The sequence below is a fragment of the Symphalangus syndactylus genome, chromosome 5, assembly GCF_028878055.3.
Source record: "Symphalangus syndactylus isolate Jambi chromosome 5, NHGRI_mSymSyn1-v2.1_pri, whole genome shotgun sequence".
Taxonomy (NCBI): domain Eukaryota; kingdom Metazoa; phylum Chordata; class Mammalia; order Primates; family Hylobatidae; genus Symphalangus; species Symphalangus syndactylus.
Genome location: NC_072427.2, coordinates 87,996,048 through 88,016,889, shown reverse-complemented (window position 1 = coordinate 88,016,889; position 20,842 = coordinate 87,996,048). Strand labels below are relative to the sequence as shown.

Genomic DNA, 20,842 nt, shown 5'->3' with positions numbered 1-20,842 from the left:
CATCGGAGGTGCTTGAGGCCCTGACCTGGTTTCTTCGTATAGCACTGCCACAGGACCACACTGGCCACAGCTTGTTTGCCATAAGTTGTGGGCAGGAGGGGGTTGCTGAGTCCCCCCAAGAGGTCGGGGGCTTCAGAGGAGCCCAACTCCCAGGCCCAGCCCAGTGACACCAGCCAGGTGCCTGCAGGAGGGCTTAGCTCTCTAGCTGAGCCTGCCTCAGCAGCTGGATGAGAGGTTACACACACGAAGAGCATGCCTGCCATGGGTCATTGTCCCTCAGCAATTAGGCATCAGACACCTGAACCCCCCTATCTTGCTCCATTTTCCCCTGCACCCGAGTAAAAACATGTTTCCCCTGCAAAATGTCTCCAGGGTGGTGTGTCCCAATTATGATCCAGACATTTCCGAGCGCCCTGGCTTCCTGAGCCACCAGGTGAGCATTGTCCAAATAGGGCAGCTCAACCCCCTCAGGCCACACTGGTAGAAGTCTGCATGGATTTTCTTGGGGACTGTCCAAGGCAGCCCCGGCACCACCTGCTCCCAAAATGTTGCTCTTGCTTCTGCAAATGGGTCTCCCACACACGTGCTCTGATGTATCCCTCCTGTCCCTTCCCCCCTTCCCACAGCCCCATATACACATACCAAGCCTCCAGCCCCAGGCGCTCCTGGGGGTCCATGTAACCAACGGTGGCAGCACTGCACACACCAGCTGCTGACATTTCCCCAAACCCATGAGCCCTTGTGGCCAAAGCTTCACCCCCTCCTTGGACCCTTCACCCCCTTCCATAGATGCCAATCTTGAACTTCCAAACTCCTGGACTTTCTTATGCTGGTCACGTGGTATTCACCCTGCCCTCCCCCCACCCCAAAATAAGCTGGACTTGCTCATGCATGTCAGAAAATACAAAGGGGGCTCTACCAAATGATGGGCCCCCAAATCAGGGCAGCTGGAAAGGGAGCACTCAGGACCCTCCCCAGCCAGCCCATCACTGTCCCCCACCCACAGCCTCTACAAGCACGAGGAGAGAATCACGCTAGAGTCAACACCAGCCTCACTCAGTTCCCCCTGCCAGTTGGCATTTTTGTAAATTTCATCTGCCTGAGGAATTTCTAGACATTAGAAAGAGGAAGGAAAGAAAGAAAAGCAAAAGACAAAAGCAAAAAAGCCTTCACCACAAAGCTCTGTTCCCACACATCCATTTCACAGATGAAGGGATGGAGGTCTAAACGTTCACTTTGTGCTTTTCTTTTGGGTGTGAAAACTCAATGTCTGTGTCTTTTTGTGATGCTGAATGTGAGAATATGAGTCACTCCTTAAGTGGTGGACGGCAATCTCCACCTCGGCCTGCAGACCTTTGTGGTGGGGGCCATTCTACGCACTGTAGGATGTGCCACCTTGTAGGACCTCTACCTGCTAGGTGTCAGCAGCACCTCCATCCTCAGTTGTGACAATCAGAAATGTCTCCAGAATTACCCAGTGTCCTCTGGCTAGGGGACATCCCCCACGGGGCACCGCCTGGGCAGATGTTGGTGCCATTTGATGGTGGCAGTGCCAGCCTGGGCAGTCGCAGACCCTCCAAAGTAGAAGAGCGCCTGACAGTTGGCTTTGGAGCTAGTCTGAAATTGATGGAGTTGTTGTAAGATATTAACAAGTGATTTAAAACTGTGTTCTAGATCCCTTCCCTGGGCATGTGCTTCTGTGAAGAAAATAAAGAGGAAGGAAAATGGGAGTTGGTGAACCCACCGGTGAAGACGCTGACCCACGGGGCGAACGCAGCATTTAACTGGAGGAACTGGATCGCAGGCAGCTGAGAGTCACGGTGATGTTCTCATAACCTCAGAGTGGAGAGGCAGAGACCACGTGCCGGGGCTGGGAGATGCTGCTCTTTCCAGAGGCGTCTTAGTCTCACCCAATGTGATTTGCAGAAGCACAAGACGCACTTTTATATTCTGGAATATTTCCCTTCAGCTTTCGCCTTTGTAACTCCCATCTGTGGCCCCATCGTCCACCAGCCCGGCTGTGGGGAGCACACGGCAGGTGGCTGGGTGAGGATGCTGCCCTGCAGCATGTACACCAAGTGTCTGCAGCTGGGGACACAACTGCCCAGGACTCTAACTTCCAGGAATTAAAGACTCACCACACACGAAGGATCTAACCACTTCATTTTCCATGGTCTGATCATTAAATTTCCAATCGTTTTTTCTTTTTCTACGTCCATCACTCTTTAGCCATATCCACATGGGCTAAAACGGGTGTAATAGTCAATAAAATGGTCCCAGAAAACCGTCCATCAGATCAAAACTGGGTTGCTGCTCCGTGCTGTCAACATTCATGTTACTATGTCTCTCTGGTTGCTGTAACCAATGACCACAAACCTGGGGGTCATGGAAAGAACACAGACTTTACACACACACACACACAGGCACATACACACACACACATAGGCATACAAACACAGGCACACGCACACACTTGCATGCACACAAACACATGCACATACACATGTGCACACACATGCACACGCACATGCACACAAACGCAGGTACACAAGCATGCACACACACATACAAACACGTGCATGCATACATGCACACATGCAGACACATACATGCACACATGAGCACACACACAAACACATGCACACACTCGCACACACGCACACAAAGGCATACACATGCAATGCACACACACAAACACACAGGGACACACATGCTCACATGCACATACACACACACTGACTCTCCTACAGTTCTGGAGGTCGGAATGTTCTCAGCAGGCTATGTTCCTTCTGGAGCCTCCAGGGGAGGGTCCTTGCCTTTTCTCACTTTTAGAGGCCACCTGCATCCTCCCTCCTCAAGGACAGCAGCATAGCAGCCTCGAAGCTCTCTCAGTCTCTGCCTTCACAGCCACATCGCCTTCTGCCTCTGACCCTCCTGCCTCCCTCCTTCAAGGGCCCTTGCGTTGACACTGGGCCCACCCAGTAACCCAGGATCAATTCTCATCTCAAGAGCCTTAACCACACATGCAAAGTCCCTTTTGCCACATAAAGTTGCATATTCCCAGGTCCCTGGGATTAGGACGTGAACGTCTTTGGGGGTTATCCTGTAGCCTGCCATAGCATACCCCAATCCTTCCAAGCACAGCAGAGCTGCCCGTACAGGGCCTCAGACATAGGGATTTGAGACACTCCCCTTGCAGGCCTTTTTTGGCTTCTTCTATTCTTGTTTCTGATCACGTAGAGGAGAGAAGAGGACTTTGCCAGTGGGAGAAGTAGACTCCCCCGATTTAACAGGGCCCCAAAAGAAGGGCCACAATCAAAGTGGAGTCTGTCCATAATGGTGATGCTGAGGAAGCTGGTCCAGCAGGGGATGGGGTCTCCCCAGTGGGGAGTCTCGTGCCCCAGCCCACAGGTCACACCTGCTCCCACAGCCCACACATGTGGTGCCTCATGCTGCAGGCAGAGATCCCAGCACGGTGCAGTGACAGTCCATTGGTCTTTCATCTTTTCTAGACCCCTGATCCAGTGCAGATGTTATTTCATGATTGCAGTTTGGGGCTGTGGTGGTGGCTCTGTGAGTGCCTTTTATAGTGTGAATGCAGAGACAGGGCAGGAAGGACCCATGCTGCACCCTCAGCCTCCCCCTGTGAGCACCCAGGCAAGTGGAGGGCAGAACACAAAGGGAGCTCTTGTAGAAATAAAGACGGTGAACACCCTGAACTGTGACAAAAACGGCCCATGTTGTGTAGGATGCACAGGAGGCCAGACCCAATAAAAGATTCCTCGCTGTTTTAGTCAATCAAACACGACCTCCTGAGAAAAAGACACATCTGTCTGTCCCTTGTTTTATTTCACTAATGATGTAGTTTTTCTGTGTCCAAACATAAAGAAGTTTGAAGTTGACACAGCCACAGAGAGCAGAGCGTGCACCCCACTCACAGGCCTACTTCGAGTCCAGGCCACACCGAGATGACGTCTTCAGGGAGATTGTTCTAGACGCATCCCAGCAGATACCGACTAGAAAAGAGATGGATTCACTGGGATGTAGGCGGATGGGCAGTACATCCTGCAACAAGTACGCCCCACCACTGGGCACCTGGGCGGTTCTTCTTTCTCCTCGGCAAGTGTGTGGTTGGGTCCAAGTCCCTCCTGGATACCACAGTGCCGCACTCGCTAATCATGATGATGAATTAAAGTGCTGCAAGTCAAGGTATGGCACTGAAATCACAGTCATGTATTCGAGTGGTCTGTAACGAATCTCTGGACTCACCTTCTCAGGGGTGAGGCTTCCAGGTCCCCCACCCTGGGCAAAGCCAGACACAGGTAATTCCCCTCTCATCCTGCTGGGCTGCTCACAGGTTTTGCAAGGAGAATGAGATGGGTTTGAATCTCAGATCTCCAGATCTAGTGTGCAAGAAATAGCATTTTCTTGATATTCTATGATTCTGGTTCTGTCAGACCCTCATTCCCCCACCATGGCAGAGGACCCCAGTTCCGTGGTTCTTTTCCTCCAGAAGGAACCATTCACTGTATGGACTGAGACTTGGGGACAGAGCTGGGCTGGAAAAGGGCAGAGACGGAAATGCCTGGTGGGATTATCATGACTGGGTGCAAACTGTCCACTCTACGAACCAATAGGAAATCCCAAAAAAAGAAAACGAGACTCACTCTTTCTTCCTTCCTCTCCCTGGGTGGGTCACTTTGGTGTTTGTGAGCCAAGTCTGACCCCTGCTGACACCGTCTGGAAGTGGCCGTCCTGTCACCAGTGCCATCCCAACCCATGCCCCACCCACATTCTCTTTTTGACTTCCTCACTGAGTGCTTGAAAAAAAAACAAGCCTGGGCAGGGCACGGTGGCTCATGCCTGTAATCCCGGCACTTTGGGAGGCCAAGGCGGGCAGATCACGAGGCCAGGAGATCGAGACCACCCTGGCCAACATGGTGAAACCCCGTCTCTACTACAATACAAAAGCTTAGCCAAGCGTGGTGGTGCACACCTGTGGTTCCAGCTACTCAGGAGGCTGAGGCAGGGGAATCGCTCGAACCCGGGAGGCGGAGGTTGCAGTGAGCTGAGATCGCGCCACTGCACTCCAGCCTGGCAACAGAGCAGACTCCGTCTCAAAAAAAAAGAAAGAAAAAGGAAAAAACAAGCCTGAAAGGGAATTCTACCGGCATTCCCTGAGGCTGAGCGGATGACAATGTTGTTTTGTAGCTTAAGGTTCCCCTCCAAGACCTGGTTCTTTGGAAAGGTGGAAAGTGGTGAGAAGGGGGTGGAGCTGGCCTCAAGCTGGGCAGCCAAGGGGCCAAAGGCCTAAGCCAGTGCCTGTCTCCAGGCTACAGCCTGTGGTGCTGAAGAGCTTAGGGACAGGCCTGGGGCCACCAAACCAAGCACTGCCCCTGGCAAACACTGCTGCACTCATCCACGAAGAAAGAGCTATCATAACCGTCCACCAAAGTACATCTTATTTTAGAACCAAATTTGAGATTTTTTTAGACGTGATTCATATGGTGCATATTATGGGCTGAGTAGAATGCTCCCTCCCCCACCCAAATTCAACCAGCCAACAATTCTGCAAGGATCAGAGGTCGGAAGAAAGGAAAATGGCAGCATCAAATGCACAGCCAGAAATCCCAAGATGGCCCCAGGTGCCTGGGAGTGGCTGCGGAGGAATTTAGGGCTGGATGGCCCACAGGACATGGTGAGAACCACTATCATGGGCTGAATTGTGTCTCCCTAAAAAGCTATGTTGGAGACTGATATGGTTTGGTTCTGTGTCCCCACCCAAATCTCATGTTGAATTGTAATCCCCAGTGTTGGGGGAGGGACCCTAACCCTAACCCTATAAACAGGGTATTTTTTGTATCCTCATATCCTCATACCATATATAAACCTATGGTAAACACCTGCTCTTACACAGAAACAGCAGATAACTGGAAATCTTAGAGGCCTTCCCAGAACTGGGGTTCATCAGAACATGGGTGCCTCCTGACCCATCACTCCCAGACCCAGAGCTTATGTACCATAAGGGAGAGGTGGTTCAGAAGGGATGTGCAGGACAACTAAAGTACAGTAACATCGAGGTCGCTTGACCTCAGGGCAGGACCTATGGTAAGTACCTGCTCTTATGTAGGTATATGCAGTAAAGGGAGCAGTCATAGCAGTGGGGGAAGTTAAATAAATGATGCCAGGACAACTGGATCACATTTGGGGAAAAGAAGGTTGGAATCACTCCTCATTCCTTATACCAAAAAAAAAAAAAAAAAAAATCAAAGATTTCAATATTAAAAAAAAAAAAAAGAAATCATGGGCTGGGTGCAGTGGCTCACACCTGTAATCCCAGCACTTGGGAGGCCAAGGCAGGTGGATCACTTGAGGTCAGGAGTTCGAGACCAGCCTGGCCAGCGTGGTGAAACCCCATCTCTACTAAAAATACAAAAATTAGCCAGGCGTGGTGGCAGGCACCTGTAATCCCAGCTACTCAGGAGGCTGAGGCAGGAGAATCACTTGAACCTGAGAGGCAGAGGTTGCAGTGGGCCGAGATCACACCACTGCACTCCAGTCTGGGCGGCAGAGTGAGGCTCCATCTCAAAATAAATAAATAAATAAAAATAAAAACTATCATAGAGCTAAAAAGTAAAAGGTAAGCTGGGAAAGCTGTGTGCTTCTCATGCTACCCAGTTCCAGCCCACCCCCTCCAGGAAGCCCTCCTGGCCGCCAGCCCACCTTGCTGCCCCTGAATCCCAGTTCAGGCATCCTCTGCACAATTCATGTCAGTCATATCTGCCTTGTCCTGTTGTTGCTGTCACTCATCGTCTTGTCTGTCGCTCCGTCCCAGGGGTTGCAATAGTGACCATGTGCCAGGCTTCCAGGCAGCCCCGCGTCCAGTGGGACCAGTGACTCCCCTGCAAAGCTTCTCTGCTGCTATAGGCCAGGATTCCCAGCCTTGGCACTATTGACATTTGGGGCCAGATACATCTTTGTCAGAGGACGCCCTGTGCATTGTGGGATGTCCAGCAGCATCCCTGGCCCTCTCCCACTGAAGCAGCAGTACGTCCCTCACCCCAGCCCGCCAGGGGTGTGATAACCAAAAATGTCTCCACATGTTGCCAAGTGTCCCTGGGGGAGCAGGATCGTCCCCAGCTGAGAAGTACCAATGTATTTCCTTCACAGGGCCACATGGAACTCTGGCCTCAGGGCTCCCACCAGGGCACTCGGGTGTAGCGCAAACGGGCACAGCTGTGTCAGGAGTCTGGAGTCACACATGTGCACTCCTGCTAAGCAGACAGTCCCCTATGGAGACGAAGGTTGGAAAGGAATCGGTGCACATCGCGAGCTGAATACTTGTGTGATGCTGCTACAGAGGAAGTCCGAGTAGCACTGGAACTTTGCGGACACTGCCCCTGGACGTAGGTGTGGGCCTAGGCAGGGGGAGCCATGCGGAGATGGGACCAAGTCCTGCACGGACCCCACTGCCTCCGTGTGATGTGGTGGCCGTGCTGTGATGGCAGCTGAGCCCTGTGTCCAGCCTCGTAGTCCTCTTGGCTGGCCCCACACTCAAATTCTAGAACACTTAAGTGCACCGGGGACACCACGAGGCTCCACACTGTTGGACTCCAGTCCTTTAGCCCAGCTGGGAGCAGCCCTGACACAATAATTCTTCAACAGACGCTTCTCCTCAACCCTGTCTCATGCTTCTCCTCTCCCCTCATTCCCAAGGCTGGCAGACAGTGGCTGCACACACATTCAGGAGATTGCAGGAAATAATTTCCAACAGCAAATGAGACATTAATTATTCAATGCAGATAAACATCAACAACAGCGCTTCATCCAAAGGAATTCCACTGGATCCAGGGGCTCTGAGGTGGAGCTCAGTTCGGTCCTCTACTCCTAGTGACCTCAGACAGTCTCTGTGCCTCAGGCTCACTGCTGTAAAATCATGGGGCCTGTCGATGGGTCCACGTCACTTTGCAGCATCTTAGTCCTCATTCTGGAGGACACGTGCCCTCTTAGCAGCGAGCCCTGGAGGAGCTGATCTCAGTGTCTGCTGTGTTTTCCAGTTTCCATGATGTAAATGCACCAGGGCTGATTCTGGGCTGCCAGTGTTTTGACAACTGATTTGCAGACTGCGTGAAAATTTAAAACTCAGCTCTCTTGAGCTGATATGAGCCACCCCAGCCCACCCCTGCAGCAGGCACGAATGTTAGTTTGCAGGAAGAGGCCAGCTGAGCTGCTGCACAGACCTGTTGGGATCATCACAGCTGTGTGCTTCAGGCCGGTGCCTCTTCCTGTAAAAGGAAACAACATTCTCTCTACAGAGGATGGAAGGACAGAAGGGCTGAGGCCCACGTGCAGGTGGGGTCAGGAGAGAGAGGAGGCCAAGTCCCTGGGTCTAGGAAAGACAAGTGGGTGAAGCCAGGCCAGGGGCACTGAGTGGAACGCTGTCTGCTCCCTGTGGGGCACTGGACAGACTTTTGGTTCCAGGAATTCATCCCGAGCTGTGTCTCTTCCGGGATCCTTGGCCAGCAGCTACTCTGGCAGCTGGAGCACACCTGAAGAGAGGCCCCAAGCTCTCGCCTGTCTCCAGCCCTGCTATTCAACTGGATGTTCCCACTCCTGCTCCTCCCTGTGTCATCGCCTCAGTCACCCGGGGTGAGCCTCCTACTCTCCAAGGAAAGACACAGCCGGCATGCTTCACACACTCACCTTGAAGTTCAGGCTTGGAAGGTCAGTCCATCCAGCTGAAGTTCACTGCTAGAGATGTAATTGAATCAGCCCTGGCGGGAGCATTTACACCACAGGAACAGGCGAACACTGCTGCGAGTCAGCCCCTCCAAGGCTCGCTGCTAAGAGGGCACATCACGTCCTCCAGAATGAGAACTAAGATGCTGCAAGTGACGTGGACCCATCAACAGGCCACATGATTTTACAACGGTGGGCCCGAGGCACACAGAGATTGTGTCTGAGGTCACCATGAGTAGAGGACCAAACTGAGCTTTAACCCAGATCCCAGTGGAATTCCTTCGGATGAAGCGCTGTTGTTGATGTTTATCTGCGTTGAATAATTAATGTCTCATTTGCTGTTGGAAATTAATTTCCTGCAATCTCCTGAATGTGTGTGGAGCTGCTGTCTGCTGGTGCATGGGGGTTCTTCATGAAAAGTGAGAGGGGTCTAGCTGTGTGAAAGGCCTTAGCAAGTTGCCACAGCAAACTCCCAGAATTATGATGTACTTATTCCTGTGTGGTTCTGAGTAAATGCCACTTCTAGCTGTCCAGTACCATTTTTTCCTAGGACTTAAGGCCACAAAAATAAATTAAGAAACACACATGAATGCATGCAATCTTCCTGGTGAAGTCTTCAAAGAAGGTTTTCCAAGAAGTCATTAAAAAATTAATGATCTGGAAATGTCATGTTTCTCCTTCTCTCTCCAAAATGTATTTCTTTCAACCATTAACTCATTCTCTTTCATTGTGTCCCATAATGAGACAAAACTGTGTTAGGACAATAAACCAAGCAATTTTCCAAAGACGCTACAGCACAAAAGCAACGTAAATCCCGAAAGAGAAACGCCTGCGAATGAGCTCACCGAAGGCGCACTGTCCTCCCAGGCGCCTCCCCGGAGAGGCAGCCCGTTTATTTGAGTTAGTGATTTTGGAAGACACACTGCATTTTCTTTGCCTCCAGCTATCCTTGAACCATTTTATTCTCCTTGCCACATACTGATAGCACTTATTATCTAGAAAATATAACCAGACTTTGAGGAAAGGCAAGGGGCCCTATAAGTTATTTATTTTTTTGCTTCTCAAACTCTGACCCAAGGACCAGGATTACGGGCATTGCCTGGGAGCTTGTTAGAAATGCAGGGCCTCAGGCACCCCCGTCTCCCATGTCAGTAGCTGTGTCTTAGCAGGATCCCCAGGGCATTGCCTCACAGTCAGGGTGGAGCAAAAGTCCTGCCTGGCGTCCTGGTGAGTGGACCAGGAAGGGGCAGGTGAAGGCGATATTATTGGTCCTTCGACTCCAGACAAGAACTTGCAGCTTAGCCTGTGGGAAGAAATTAGCCCATATGATGAAACACAATCTGATGATGTGAAGGATTTTTGTACTTATTCCCACATGTTTAGACATGGCAGCCCGCATACTCTTAAACCTGAACTTTAACACACCGTGACTTAGAGCCACAAACAACAAAGCAGAGTGCAGGACCCAGAGTTCTCCAGAGAAACAGCCAGTAGGAAACAGGACCCACATCCATATAGATACAAACATACAGATACAGGCTGGGAGAGGGAAGGAGAGAGGGGGATTGGCTCACACTGTTACAGAAGCTGAGAAGCCCCATGGCCTGTGGGAGCTGTTGGCCTCCCGTCTGGAGGCCAGTAGCCTCGAGACCGAGAAAGAATTGATGTTTTCATTCAAGTCCAATGGCAGGAAAAAGCCAATGCCTCAGTTCAAAGACCGTCAGACACCAGGAGTTTCCTCTTAGCCTTTTGTTCCATTCAGACCTTCAACTGATTAGACGAGGCCCACCCACCCTGGGGAGAGCCGTTTGCTTGACAGTCTCCTGATTCGAATGTTCATCTCATCCAGAAACCTCCTCACACACCCCCAGAGTGACACTGGGTCAAAACGTCTTTGCACCCTGCGGCCCAGTCAAATTCACACATGCAATTGAGCTTCGCATTGGGCGTTTCTGCCCTGGTAATGTCCTCCCGTTACCAAGAGCCTGGCATTTGTCCTTCTTTTCAGTGGGTTTCACAGCCCAGCAGCAGCTGGCCCTCTCGTAGAGCAGCAGTTCCCCGCCTTTTGGCACCAGGGACAAGTGTCGTGGAAGACAATTTTTCCACCTCACCCACCGGCTGAGGCACAGAGAGGCCAATGTTCCCTGAACCCGTAGCCAATGGCAATTGATGGTGCACTTTACATATATCTTTATGACGTTAGAGTATTTGGATGATTTTGTTAATTTCTGAGTTGTCTACGTCTTGGGGCATTGGTTGAAAGCGACACTCTTACCAGGTTTGCACAGTGCAGGAGCCAGATTTTGAGGTGGCACGGGAAGTCTACGGTTGTAATTACATGAGCTCAGGTTGGTTCTTCCATCCCTTAGCCACCAATCCCCTTCCAGTCCCTCTTCCACACACCTCCCTTCATTCTGTCCTGTATTATTATTATTATATTTTTGAGACGGAGTCTCACTCTGTCACCCAGGCTGGAGTGCAGTAGCGCGATCTCGGCTCACTGCAAGCTCTGCCTCCCGGGTTCACGCCATTCTCCTGCCTCAGCCTCTGGAGTAGCTGGGATTACAGGTGCCCGCCACCACGCCCAGCTAATTTTTTGTATTTTTAGTAGAGATGGGGTTTCACCATGTTAGCCAGGATGGTCTCAATCTCCTGACCTCCTGATCCACCCTCCTTGGCCTCCCAAAGTTCTGGGATTACAGGCGTGAGCCACCGCACCTGGCTGCTCTATTATTATTTACTCACATACATATCTTGCCATGACGTTGCAGGGATGCAACATGAGTTTACTACTCCATGCTCCTTCCACCTAGCCACCCCTACTCCTGCCCAAGCCTGACTCCACGCATCCTGATCTCAACCCTTGATCTCTTACAAGGAAAGGGTGTGATATGTCCCCACCCAAATCTCATGTTCAGTTGTAATCCCAAGTATTGGAGGTGGGGCCTGGTGGGAGGTGACTGGATCATGGGGGTGGATTTCCACCTTGCTCTTCTACTGATAGAATTCTCACGAGATCTGGTTTAAAAGTGTGTGGCACCTCCTCCTTCTCTCTCTTCCTCCTGCCCTGATCTTGTAAGACGTGCCTGCTTCCCCTTCGCCTTCCGCCATGATTGTAAGTTTCCTGCGGCCTTCCCAGCCATGCTTCCTATACAGCCTGCGGATCCCTGAGTCAATTAAACCTCTTTTCTTTATAAATTACCCAGTCTCAGGTAGTTCTTTATAGCAGTACAAGAACAGACTAATACAAAGTGTCCATGGGGAAAGACACAATGGAGAGATTTGGGCAGAGATGAAAGAGAGGCTGGAAATTTGGAGCTGCCAATTCCCCTGAACCCCTGTTGTCTACAGAGGCGGCTCCCCTTTGCTCTGCCTTCTCTTTCTTTTTCTCCCCTCCTCTCTCCTCCTTACCCTTCCCCTCCCTTTTGCCCTCTTTTCCTCCTTTCACCTCCCATCCCCCATGGAAGCCAACACTCCTCTATTAAAAAGCCTTGCAATGACTGCACCTGGGGAAGCTGCCTCCTGAGCTGATGCCACTTCCCCAGGACCCACCTCACACCTCTCATTGCCTCCAGTCCCAGAAAACAGTTGAGACGAGCACAGGCAGGGTGAGGAGGGCCCAAGACCCCCCTGGGAGGAGACTGCCTCAACATGGAGCTGTAGGTTCACTCTAGCAGGTAGCGGCTACAGCCTGGGAGCAAGCGTGGGGTGGAGTCTGACAGTGCCTGCCCCATGTGGAAGAGAGCAAGCCTGGATTAGGCTGGATTTCAGCATTTAATATGTTGGCTCAAACCCTAAGAAAGTGGTTAATAATCTTCCAGGTTGGCTAATTGGACAAAGTTAATGAGATCGAAAAGCTTGAAATCCTGGCATGCTCTAGAGAACAGAGCTCAAAGGCTCAAGGAAATAGAAATGTAGAAAGGCGTCTACTATTTGCAGCTGACTCAGACCTTCCCTAATATGCCTCTTCCCCAAGAGGCCCGGAGGAAGAGAGGAAATGCGTTGGTGAGTCCTTTACCAGCTCTGTGGTCTGTCCTCTGCGGGCTGGAGGCAGCGCCACTCTAAGTACCAGAGTAGGGGTGGCTCTTAACCATCAGAGACAAGGCAGGTCTCAATGTCCCAAGGAGCGAGGGATTGCAGGTAACAGTATTTTGACCCATAATTGTCTATGGCAATGGGTCCTTGGTCACAGGCACCCCAGACATGAGACAGAGACCTACTAAGTGCTGCTTGACATATTTAGGTGGGAAAAGCCTAGGTCTGCTAAGAAGAATCCTGCCTCATGGCTAAATCCCAGGCACCAGACCTAAGGCGGTTTGCAACCTTTATCACAGGGTTCCAACATGAGGGCCCTTGAACTCTTATGGTGAGAGGCCATCTGTTTCCTGCTGGGATCCTGACTGAGAGGATGGTGCCTTCACAGACCTCACATTTCAGTGAGGGGGAGGGTCAGCACAAAGGTAATTATGCAAATTAATACAGCAGGAAGTTCTTCTTATCAGGAGATAAACAGTACAAAGTCATGCACAGCACATCCTGTTAAACCAAAATACAAAGTAAATAGTGAGAAGTAGGGTGTGATTTAGAGTCTATCTTGATCAATTAAAAATTATGAACATTGGTCCATTTTACCTTGTGTTTTAAAAAGGTAAATTAGGCAAAATTGCAACAATGCCCAAATTCTTAAAATAATAGTAAGTCAACATTAACGGTGGCAGTAGAGTTCTTATACATTTTCTGACTGTGTTTTATGAGAGCAGAATGCAACATTTTTAACTTCATGTTTGACTTAATAATACATCATGTGTTCAGCAAGAGAGTCATTTTTACAAAAATATGTATGGCCTTTAATTTTCCCAAGAGCTCTTCATCATCCTTTGAATTAAATTACTTGTTTTGTCAGGGCTGGTCTGTTTCTGTTTGTTTGCTTGTTTTTTCTTTTATCCCCCTAAGTAAGGAAACAAAGGACTAGTTGTTGACAGTCTCCTACCCTATTGTTACTTAGTCTCATTTTTCCAGAACCTCCTTTGTCAGTAGCTTTGTGTATAATTTGAGCAGTCCCCCACATAATGTCAATCAATTCCATGAAACCTTACAGCATTTGCAAGATTGAAAATTTCCCTTTGCCATCCATTGGTGTTATATTTGTATTGAGTTGTGGAAAATTTGACAATCAGAAAAACTGATTGCCAAGCGCATGGACACAATGGTCAGAAGCAGAGAGATGCTCACGCTAAACAGAGCAGGTGTTCAGTGAGGGTGCAGCCTTTAAATGGTGCGTTTGTGGCAAATATTTTCAAGGCAGTCTGACCACTTTTGCTTCTCTACCAGCTTTCTAATACGGGGTCTGAATAACGAATACTTGGAGGGCTTCCCTGGCCTACCCCAGCCACAGGCACAGTGGCTGGCACACCCTTAGCTTTCCAGAAATAGTTATTGACTGGATGAATTGCAAATTATGGTAAGTGGCATTGGTTAAAAAAAAAAAAACTTCAGCCAAATTAAATTTAAAGGAGTTTAATTGAGCAATGAATGATTTGTGAATCAGGCAGCCTTCTGAGCCAGGGTAGGCTTAGAGACTCCAGCCACATGATGGAAGCATATTTATGGACAGAAAAAGGAGAGTGACGTACAGAAAACAGAAGTGAGGTAGGGATGCAGCTGGATTGATTACAGCTTGACATTTGCCTTATTTGGATACAGTTCGAACAGTTGGTTGCATTTGATTGGCTAAAACTCAGTGATTGGCACAGGTGTAGGCCAATCTGCTTACACCTCCTATTGTTAGTGTTGACGACTTACAGAGAAATCTTTAGGCTGAACTTAAATATGTACGCAGGCTAAACCTGGTTTAACAGCATACAGAAAAACAAAAGAGCTAGGAAAGAGGACACCAGAGAGGCCTTAAAGAGTCTAGAGGCGGGGAAGGCCTCTGAGCAGGGTGAAATGGAAGGAAGTGGCTGAGGAAAAGAGGAGTATGGGGCAGAAAGTACGGGTCAGGTCGGGCGAGGGCACCACATGTGAGTGTGAGGCAGGAGCGCAGCAAGGTGGAGATGGGGAAGGCGCGATGATGTGGGCGCTGCAATGACGCTTGTCTCTGTAAACCACAGAGCAGCAGCGGTGGACAGAGACAGCAGTAAACACAGGCCAGCAGCCCTCATGTGTCACTAAGGAAGAGTGACTTAGGAGAGCAGTGGCTGACCAGCTCCAGCAGGGCCTGGGATCTGTAATCCTGCTTGAGGGCTTCCAGAATTCCAGTGCTGCATGCTACTTTAGGTTTAGAAATAAAAGTATTCAGCTGGGTTTGGTGGCTTATGGCTGTAGTCCCAGCACTTTGGGAGGCCAAGGCGGGAGGATCGCTTGAGCCCAGGAGTTTAAGACCACCTTGGGCAACATAGCAAGCCCTGTCTTTACAAAAAACAAAAAAATGAGCCTGGCGTGATGGTATTCATCTATAGTCCCAACTACTCAGGAGACTAAGGTTGTAGGATCTCTTGAATTAAGAGGTTGAGGCTATAGTGGGCTGTGATTACACCACTGCACTCCAGCCTGGGCAACAGAGTGAGACCCCATCTCTAAAAAAAAAAACAAAGAAAGAAAGAATAAAAAAGAAAGAAAAGCATTCGCACAGTGTGATTCCCCTGTACCTGTAATAGGTCCATTGCCCGATGCACTCTGCAAATCAATATGCCAAGACCCCAGGCTACAGCAGAGAAAGAGGCTTAATCGTGGGGCTACCAGAAGAGGAGATGGCAGGAAACCTCAACTCCATCTCCCCAAGGAGTGTGGGGCTAGGGTTTTTAAGGGTTTTTAGCGTAGGCTGCAGTGTGGAGATGGTTGATAGGTTGGAGAGTGGAATGAAGCCGTGGACAGGGAGATGGAAAAAGTGGTGTTCTCATGCCGACTCGGCTCCTGTTGTAGGGATCTTCAAACGAATTGGCATCAGCTGTTCTGCTGGAATTCAGGATCTGCTTAAGCAATTCTGAAACAGAAGCCTTAGGATTTTAACAGCAGGGAAGTTCCTGTCTAGAGGAACAGTGAGGTGCAGATGGTTGGTATCTCATGCTATGAGACTTTCCCTTACAAGGAAGTGGGTCAAAGTGCAGCCTGATTAATGTTTAATTATAACGATATTTCTGACCAGAACTATTCTTAACCCTGAACCATGACTCCACCATGATTTCAGATAGCAGCAGCAGCTTCCTTCACCCTCCACCTTTCTTTCTCCACCCTTTTCTACCTTCTGTCCCTTCCCTGCCTCCCTCTATTAATGATGCCCTGACCACAGTTCCTCCCCTTTCTCCACTATCCACTTGCCCACTCAAAACCACCACCATAACCACAAACTGCTGTGTGCAGACCCAACGAGAGTGTCCTCTGAGGCTGCGATCTCAGGGCAGGAGAACAGAGAAGTTATCCGGGGTCAAGGCCAGCCCTCACACCAGCTGGGGGAAGAGCAGGTGGAGTTGAAGGGTTTCTCCAAGGTGGAGGTCCCAAAATCCCCGCTCAGGAAGGCATTGAGGCAGGGTGGTGCTAGATATCCCCTAGACAGGCTCCAGTGAAACTGCCTTTGCAGTATACTATGACAGTAAGAGAAGTCTGACATCACTGACTCTGTCTTGCTTCTGACTACCACGCCATCCTTGGTCATTCCTGGGCATAGGCCAAGCTAACTTTGGGGAGAACTTATAGTTTAACTTGAAAGCAAGGAGGATAACAGTCCCTTCCTAAAACTAACCCCATCCGTGCTCAGGAACTGAAAGCCACCTTGTAAGACTAACGAAAGGCCACAAGGATAGGATTATAGGAGGGACCTGAATTCTGCTAAAATGTAGGCATAGTTTCTATAATCCCTTCTTTCCAGGGGCCATGTGGAGATTTGTGATTTTCCCAATTGCTTCTATAAATAACATCACTATTGTAAAGCCTAAGTGGATTTTTTTTTTTTTAATTATTATTATTTTTCCAGACTGACCCTTTGGGGATCTGGGACTCATGACTCAACCGGTCTTGTGGCCCCACCCAGATGTGGACTCAGCACATGAGGACCATTTTCTGCACCCTTGAGATTTCATCCCTAACCAATAAGCAGCACCCATTCCCTAGCCTTCTGCCCACCAAACCGTCCATAAAAACCCTAGTGTCTGAGCCTTTGGGGAGAATGATTTGAGTAGTAACTTCAGTTCTTCTGCGTGGGCCAGCCTCGTGTCAGTGACACCTTTTCTCTACTGCCGTGGCCTCGGTAAATTGATTTTGTCTGTGCAGTGGACAGGAAGAGCCTATCGGACGATTACACTGGCAGGGGGCCTGCTCTGAGGATGCTGACGCCAAGGAGACTTAAGAGAGCTGGCAAAGGCCGGGAATAGCCCCAGGTTGTAGGGATATCCGAAACAGGAATCACGCACATCTTTAGATCAAGATGAATATCTTAATAGTTCAGCTTATGATAAAGACATTTGGTGATCGAAACTTTTCTCTACCCAGAGTCACATGCTGTAGGCTCCATATCTGGTCAGCTCCTGCCAGAGCCAACCCTTCTGCAGACAGCAGCTGTCCATGCTGGAGAAATTACAAATAGTAACTGCCTGATGCCAGCGGAGAGTGAACAAGATGCAACCAATTCTGGAAGGGAGTTGACACTTGGAAGAGAGGAGGGCAGCAGGGAGCTTCTGTCATGAAGGCTGTGGACCAGTAGCCATGACAAGTGACCAAAGGAAAACAGAAAACCACAGCCTTTCTGGTCTGCAGAGTCAGTGGACTAAGCTCATGGCAGCTGCAGCTGATAAAAACCAAGTGAGCACCCAGGACAGAAAAGGCCACAAGGAGGAGCCTCAAATCCTGTGGCCAAACGCCGCCCTCATTAGATCATCAGAACTTCAGCCTTTGGTGACAGAAGCCCTCATCTGCACATCTTCCCAGCGAAATGGAAAGTAAGCATTCCCAGTACAAAAACCAAGTGCACTAGACTTCCAGGCACTGGGCGGAGCTCTTCCCCCAACTCCGACTCTCCACCGCTCCCAGCTGTCCTAATTGAAACTCAGAGTGGAATACCAAGGTCTTTTTAAAACAAACAAACAATATTCAAACTTCTCATCAAGGATGCAGTTGAGAAAACAGCAACAGTTTGTTGTTGAGCCAAGATTAAGCAAAACCTTGCTTCTGACAAAGGACAGAAAATGTAGAGGATTTCTACAATCCAAAGAACAAGACAGCGCAATACAAACTTGAAACATATTTGAACAGGCATTTCCCAAAGGAAGTTTCAATAAGTACATGAATAATGCCTAATGTCATTAATATTAGCTAAAAAGGACATGATGGGGGCAACTGGTACAATGTGAATATGCACTATGGATTACAAAAATTATATCAATGTGAAGTTTCTTAATTTGATAATTACTCTAGTTATATAAGAGAATATCCTTGTTTTTACAAAATAGATACTGAAATAGGCATATCATACTCAAAAGGTTGTGAGAAATGGTGTATGTCTACTGTGTATTTATACCTTCTCTACATGCTATTTTCTCTCTGTCTCTCTCTCTGTCTCTCTCAGCAAGATGATAAAGCAAATAGGGCAAGATGCAAATAATTGCTGAATCTAGTTAAGGAGTATGGAGGAGTTTCATTCTCTATTCTTGCAAGTTTTCTTTAAGTTTAAAATTATACAAAAATAAATTACAAAACATCAAAAACACTAAAAAGTACTGAAGTTTTCAAGGACCAATGGGGTCTTGTCAACCGGACAAAACAGTGGCATGAAGAAGCTACCACTGGCCAAAGTTGCGACTGTCTCTGCATCATAAAGAAAAGTGATTGGAGTGGATTGAAATGCATTGACTCAGTGACATCCACGAGTCCACGGTGACTACGCAAAAAAGATCCAGAACAAAGGGACTTGACACCTTTGAAGCATCTGCTAAACTAACTCCTCGCTTATAAAATTGGTCATTCAAGGGAAAGAATGAAAGGTTTTATTCTGTTTTTCTAGGAGGAGCTGCATTTCATGGGAACCAAATAAATCCGTGATTTACAGCCTAATAAATTCTGAAGGAACAGTGGAGTTGGAAAAACACCATCTCGCAAACCATACTTGTAGTGGGGCTGAATCATGACCGCAAAGATATCAGGCCCTAATCGTTATCTGGGGTTAACTGCTAACAGTGGATCAACCAGATAGGCTATGCCTTAGGCTGTAATGAAGGAGGAAGTCTGTGGCACCACAAATGTGAATTCCAGCTAAGAACATTACCGTGAATCCACCAAACCTTTAGCTCCGGCTTCTTTGGCAGTAAGAAGTGCCCAGAGCTTGAAGAACAAGAGAGCCCAGACAAGCCCAGAAGATGAGATATTCTTCCAGGCAGCCCGCCCAGTCCCTTCAAAGCCAGCAACATGAAAAGGACTGCACTGAATGAAAAGAATGGGGTGCAGGGATTTCCACGAAGCTACCAGCCTCCAGCTTCAGACTCTGCACAGGCACAGGCCCCTTCCAAGGTCCAGACAGGGTATCCACCTGGCCCTGTGTTTCGTCTACTTTGCATTAGTGAAGGATTTTAACCATAATCGTGCCTCTGCCACTTTCCCCTCTGATTTCAATCAGACATGTGCCCCCTCAGGTGGAAGGGCATTGAAGCGGCCACAGGCACTTTTAGAATCTGTTTCAGGGGCACTAATTAAATTGAATCAAGGGTGGATGTGGTGGTTTGGGTTCCGGAGAGTATTTGTGTATGCCACTTGTTTGCAGTAATTTTCATGTCGTACAGTTTCTGCCACCTGTCCTGGAGTAGTATCACTTCCAGAAATACTTCTAACACCCATTTTGCTGCTTACCTAGAATTGGGACACGTAAGTGCAGGGTCAAACTTCAAATCCCAGTATGAACCTGTCCTCCAGCTCCAGCACCATTGCACGTGGGAGTGTAGAAGAAATTAGATTCGAAGTGCACTGAGTCAGAAGCTGTGCTATGGCGATTATTTCAATCATTAGACGTGGAAAACTGTAAGAGTGCACTGATGCCTGCTTCTAACCAGAATATCTCCTGTCAGGGGCATAATGATACATCATATACTTTTTTTTTCTTTTTTTGAGACTGGGTCTCAACTCTATTGCCCAGGCTGGAGTGCAATGGTGCGATCACAGCTCACTACAGCCTCAACCTCCTGGGCTCAAGTGATCATCCTGCCTCAGCCTCCTGAGTAGCCGGGATACCAGGCTAATCTTTGTATTTTTTGTAGAGATGGGGTCTTGCTATGTTGCCCAGCTGGTCTTGAACTCCTGGTGGTCAAGTAATCCTCCACTCAGCCTTCCAAAGTGCTAGGATTATAGAAGTAAATCACCGTGACCAGCCCATCATATATAATTTTTTTTTTTTTGAGATTGAGTCTTGCTCTATCACCCAGGCTAGAGTGCAGTTGCACGATCTCGGCTCACTGCAACCTCCACCTCCCAGATTCAAGCAATTCTCCTGCCTCAGCCTCCTGAGCACCTGGGATTATAGGCGCATGCCACCGCTCCTGGCTAATTTTTGTACTTTTAGTAAAGACGGGGTTTCACCATGCTGGCCAGGCTGGTCTCGAACTCCTGACCTCAAGTGATCCGTCCACCTCGGCCTCCCAAAGTGGTGGGATTATAGAAGTAAGCCACAGTGCCCTTCCCCTATCATATCTAATTTTGGATGAGAATCACATGCAATTGGATTTATTAGCACGCCTGTTTGTCATTCGCAATCCTGTAGCAGTTTTGTGCACGGTGTTATGTTTGTATGTGAAGATGAATGTTTTATGCCCCTCAATTGTCAGTAATGAATAAACCAAAGAAAAAGTGTAATTATCTTGCTAATATCCCTATAGAAAATATTACAAAATAGTCGTAAAAAGAGTATGCTGGAAAAAAATGCAGGAAAAGACGTATTACAGAGTTGTATTAAGCAGTGAATTAATAACAATATTCTGATAGTTTTCTAGATTTTGTGCTGCTTGTCCACTTTTCATTTGCAATTTTATTGTAATTTATTTTCCTATTCTAAATAAACATTTGTTTTAACCTAATTTTATATTCATAATGCTGTATGCACTTTCTTTTTTAGATTTTTTTTAATGTATTT

General features: G+C 48.5%; 1 protein-coding gene across 4 annotated transcripts in view; it reads left to right on the top strand.

Moving 5' to 3' along the window:
- The window catches only part of UBASH3A (ubiquitin associated and SH3 domain containing A), a 40,209-nt gene extending 37,907 nt beyond the window's left edge, over positions 1 to 2,302 (top strand). For all 4 annotated transcript variants that reach the window (XM_055279786.2, XM_055279785.2, XM_063639256.1 and 1 more), the window contains one exon: positions 1,675 to 2,302. In XM_055279786.2, coding sequence (XP_055135761.1) covers positions 1,675 to 1,738 — 64 coding nt within the window. In that variant the 3' untranslated portion in view covers positions 1,739 to 2,302. The remainder of the gene's footprint in view (positions 1 to 1,674) is intronic.
- Positions 2,303 to 20,842: the final 18,540 nt, after the last annotated feature.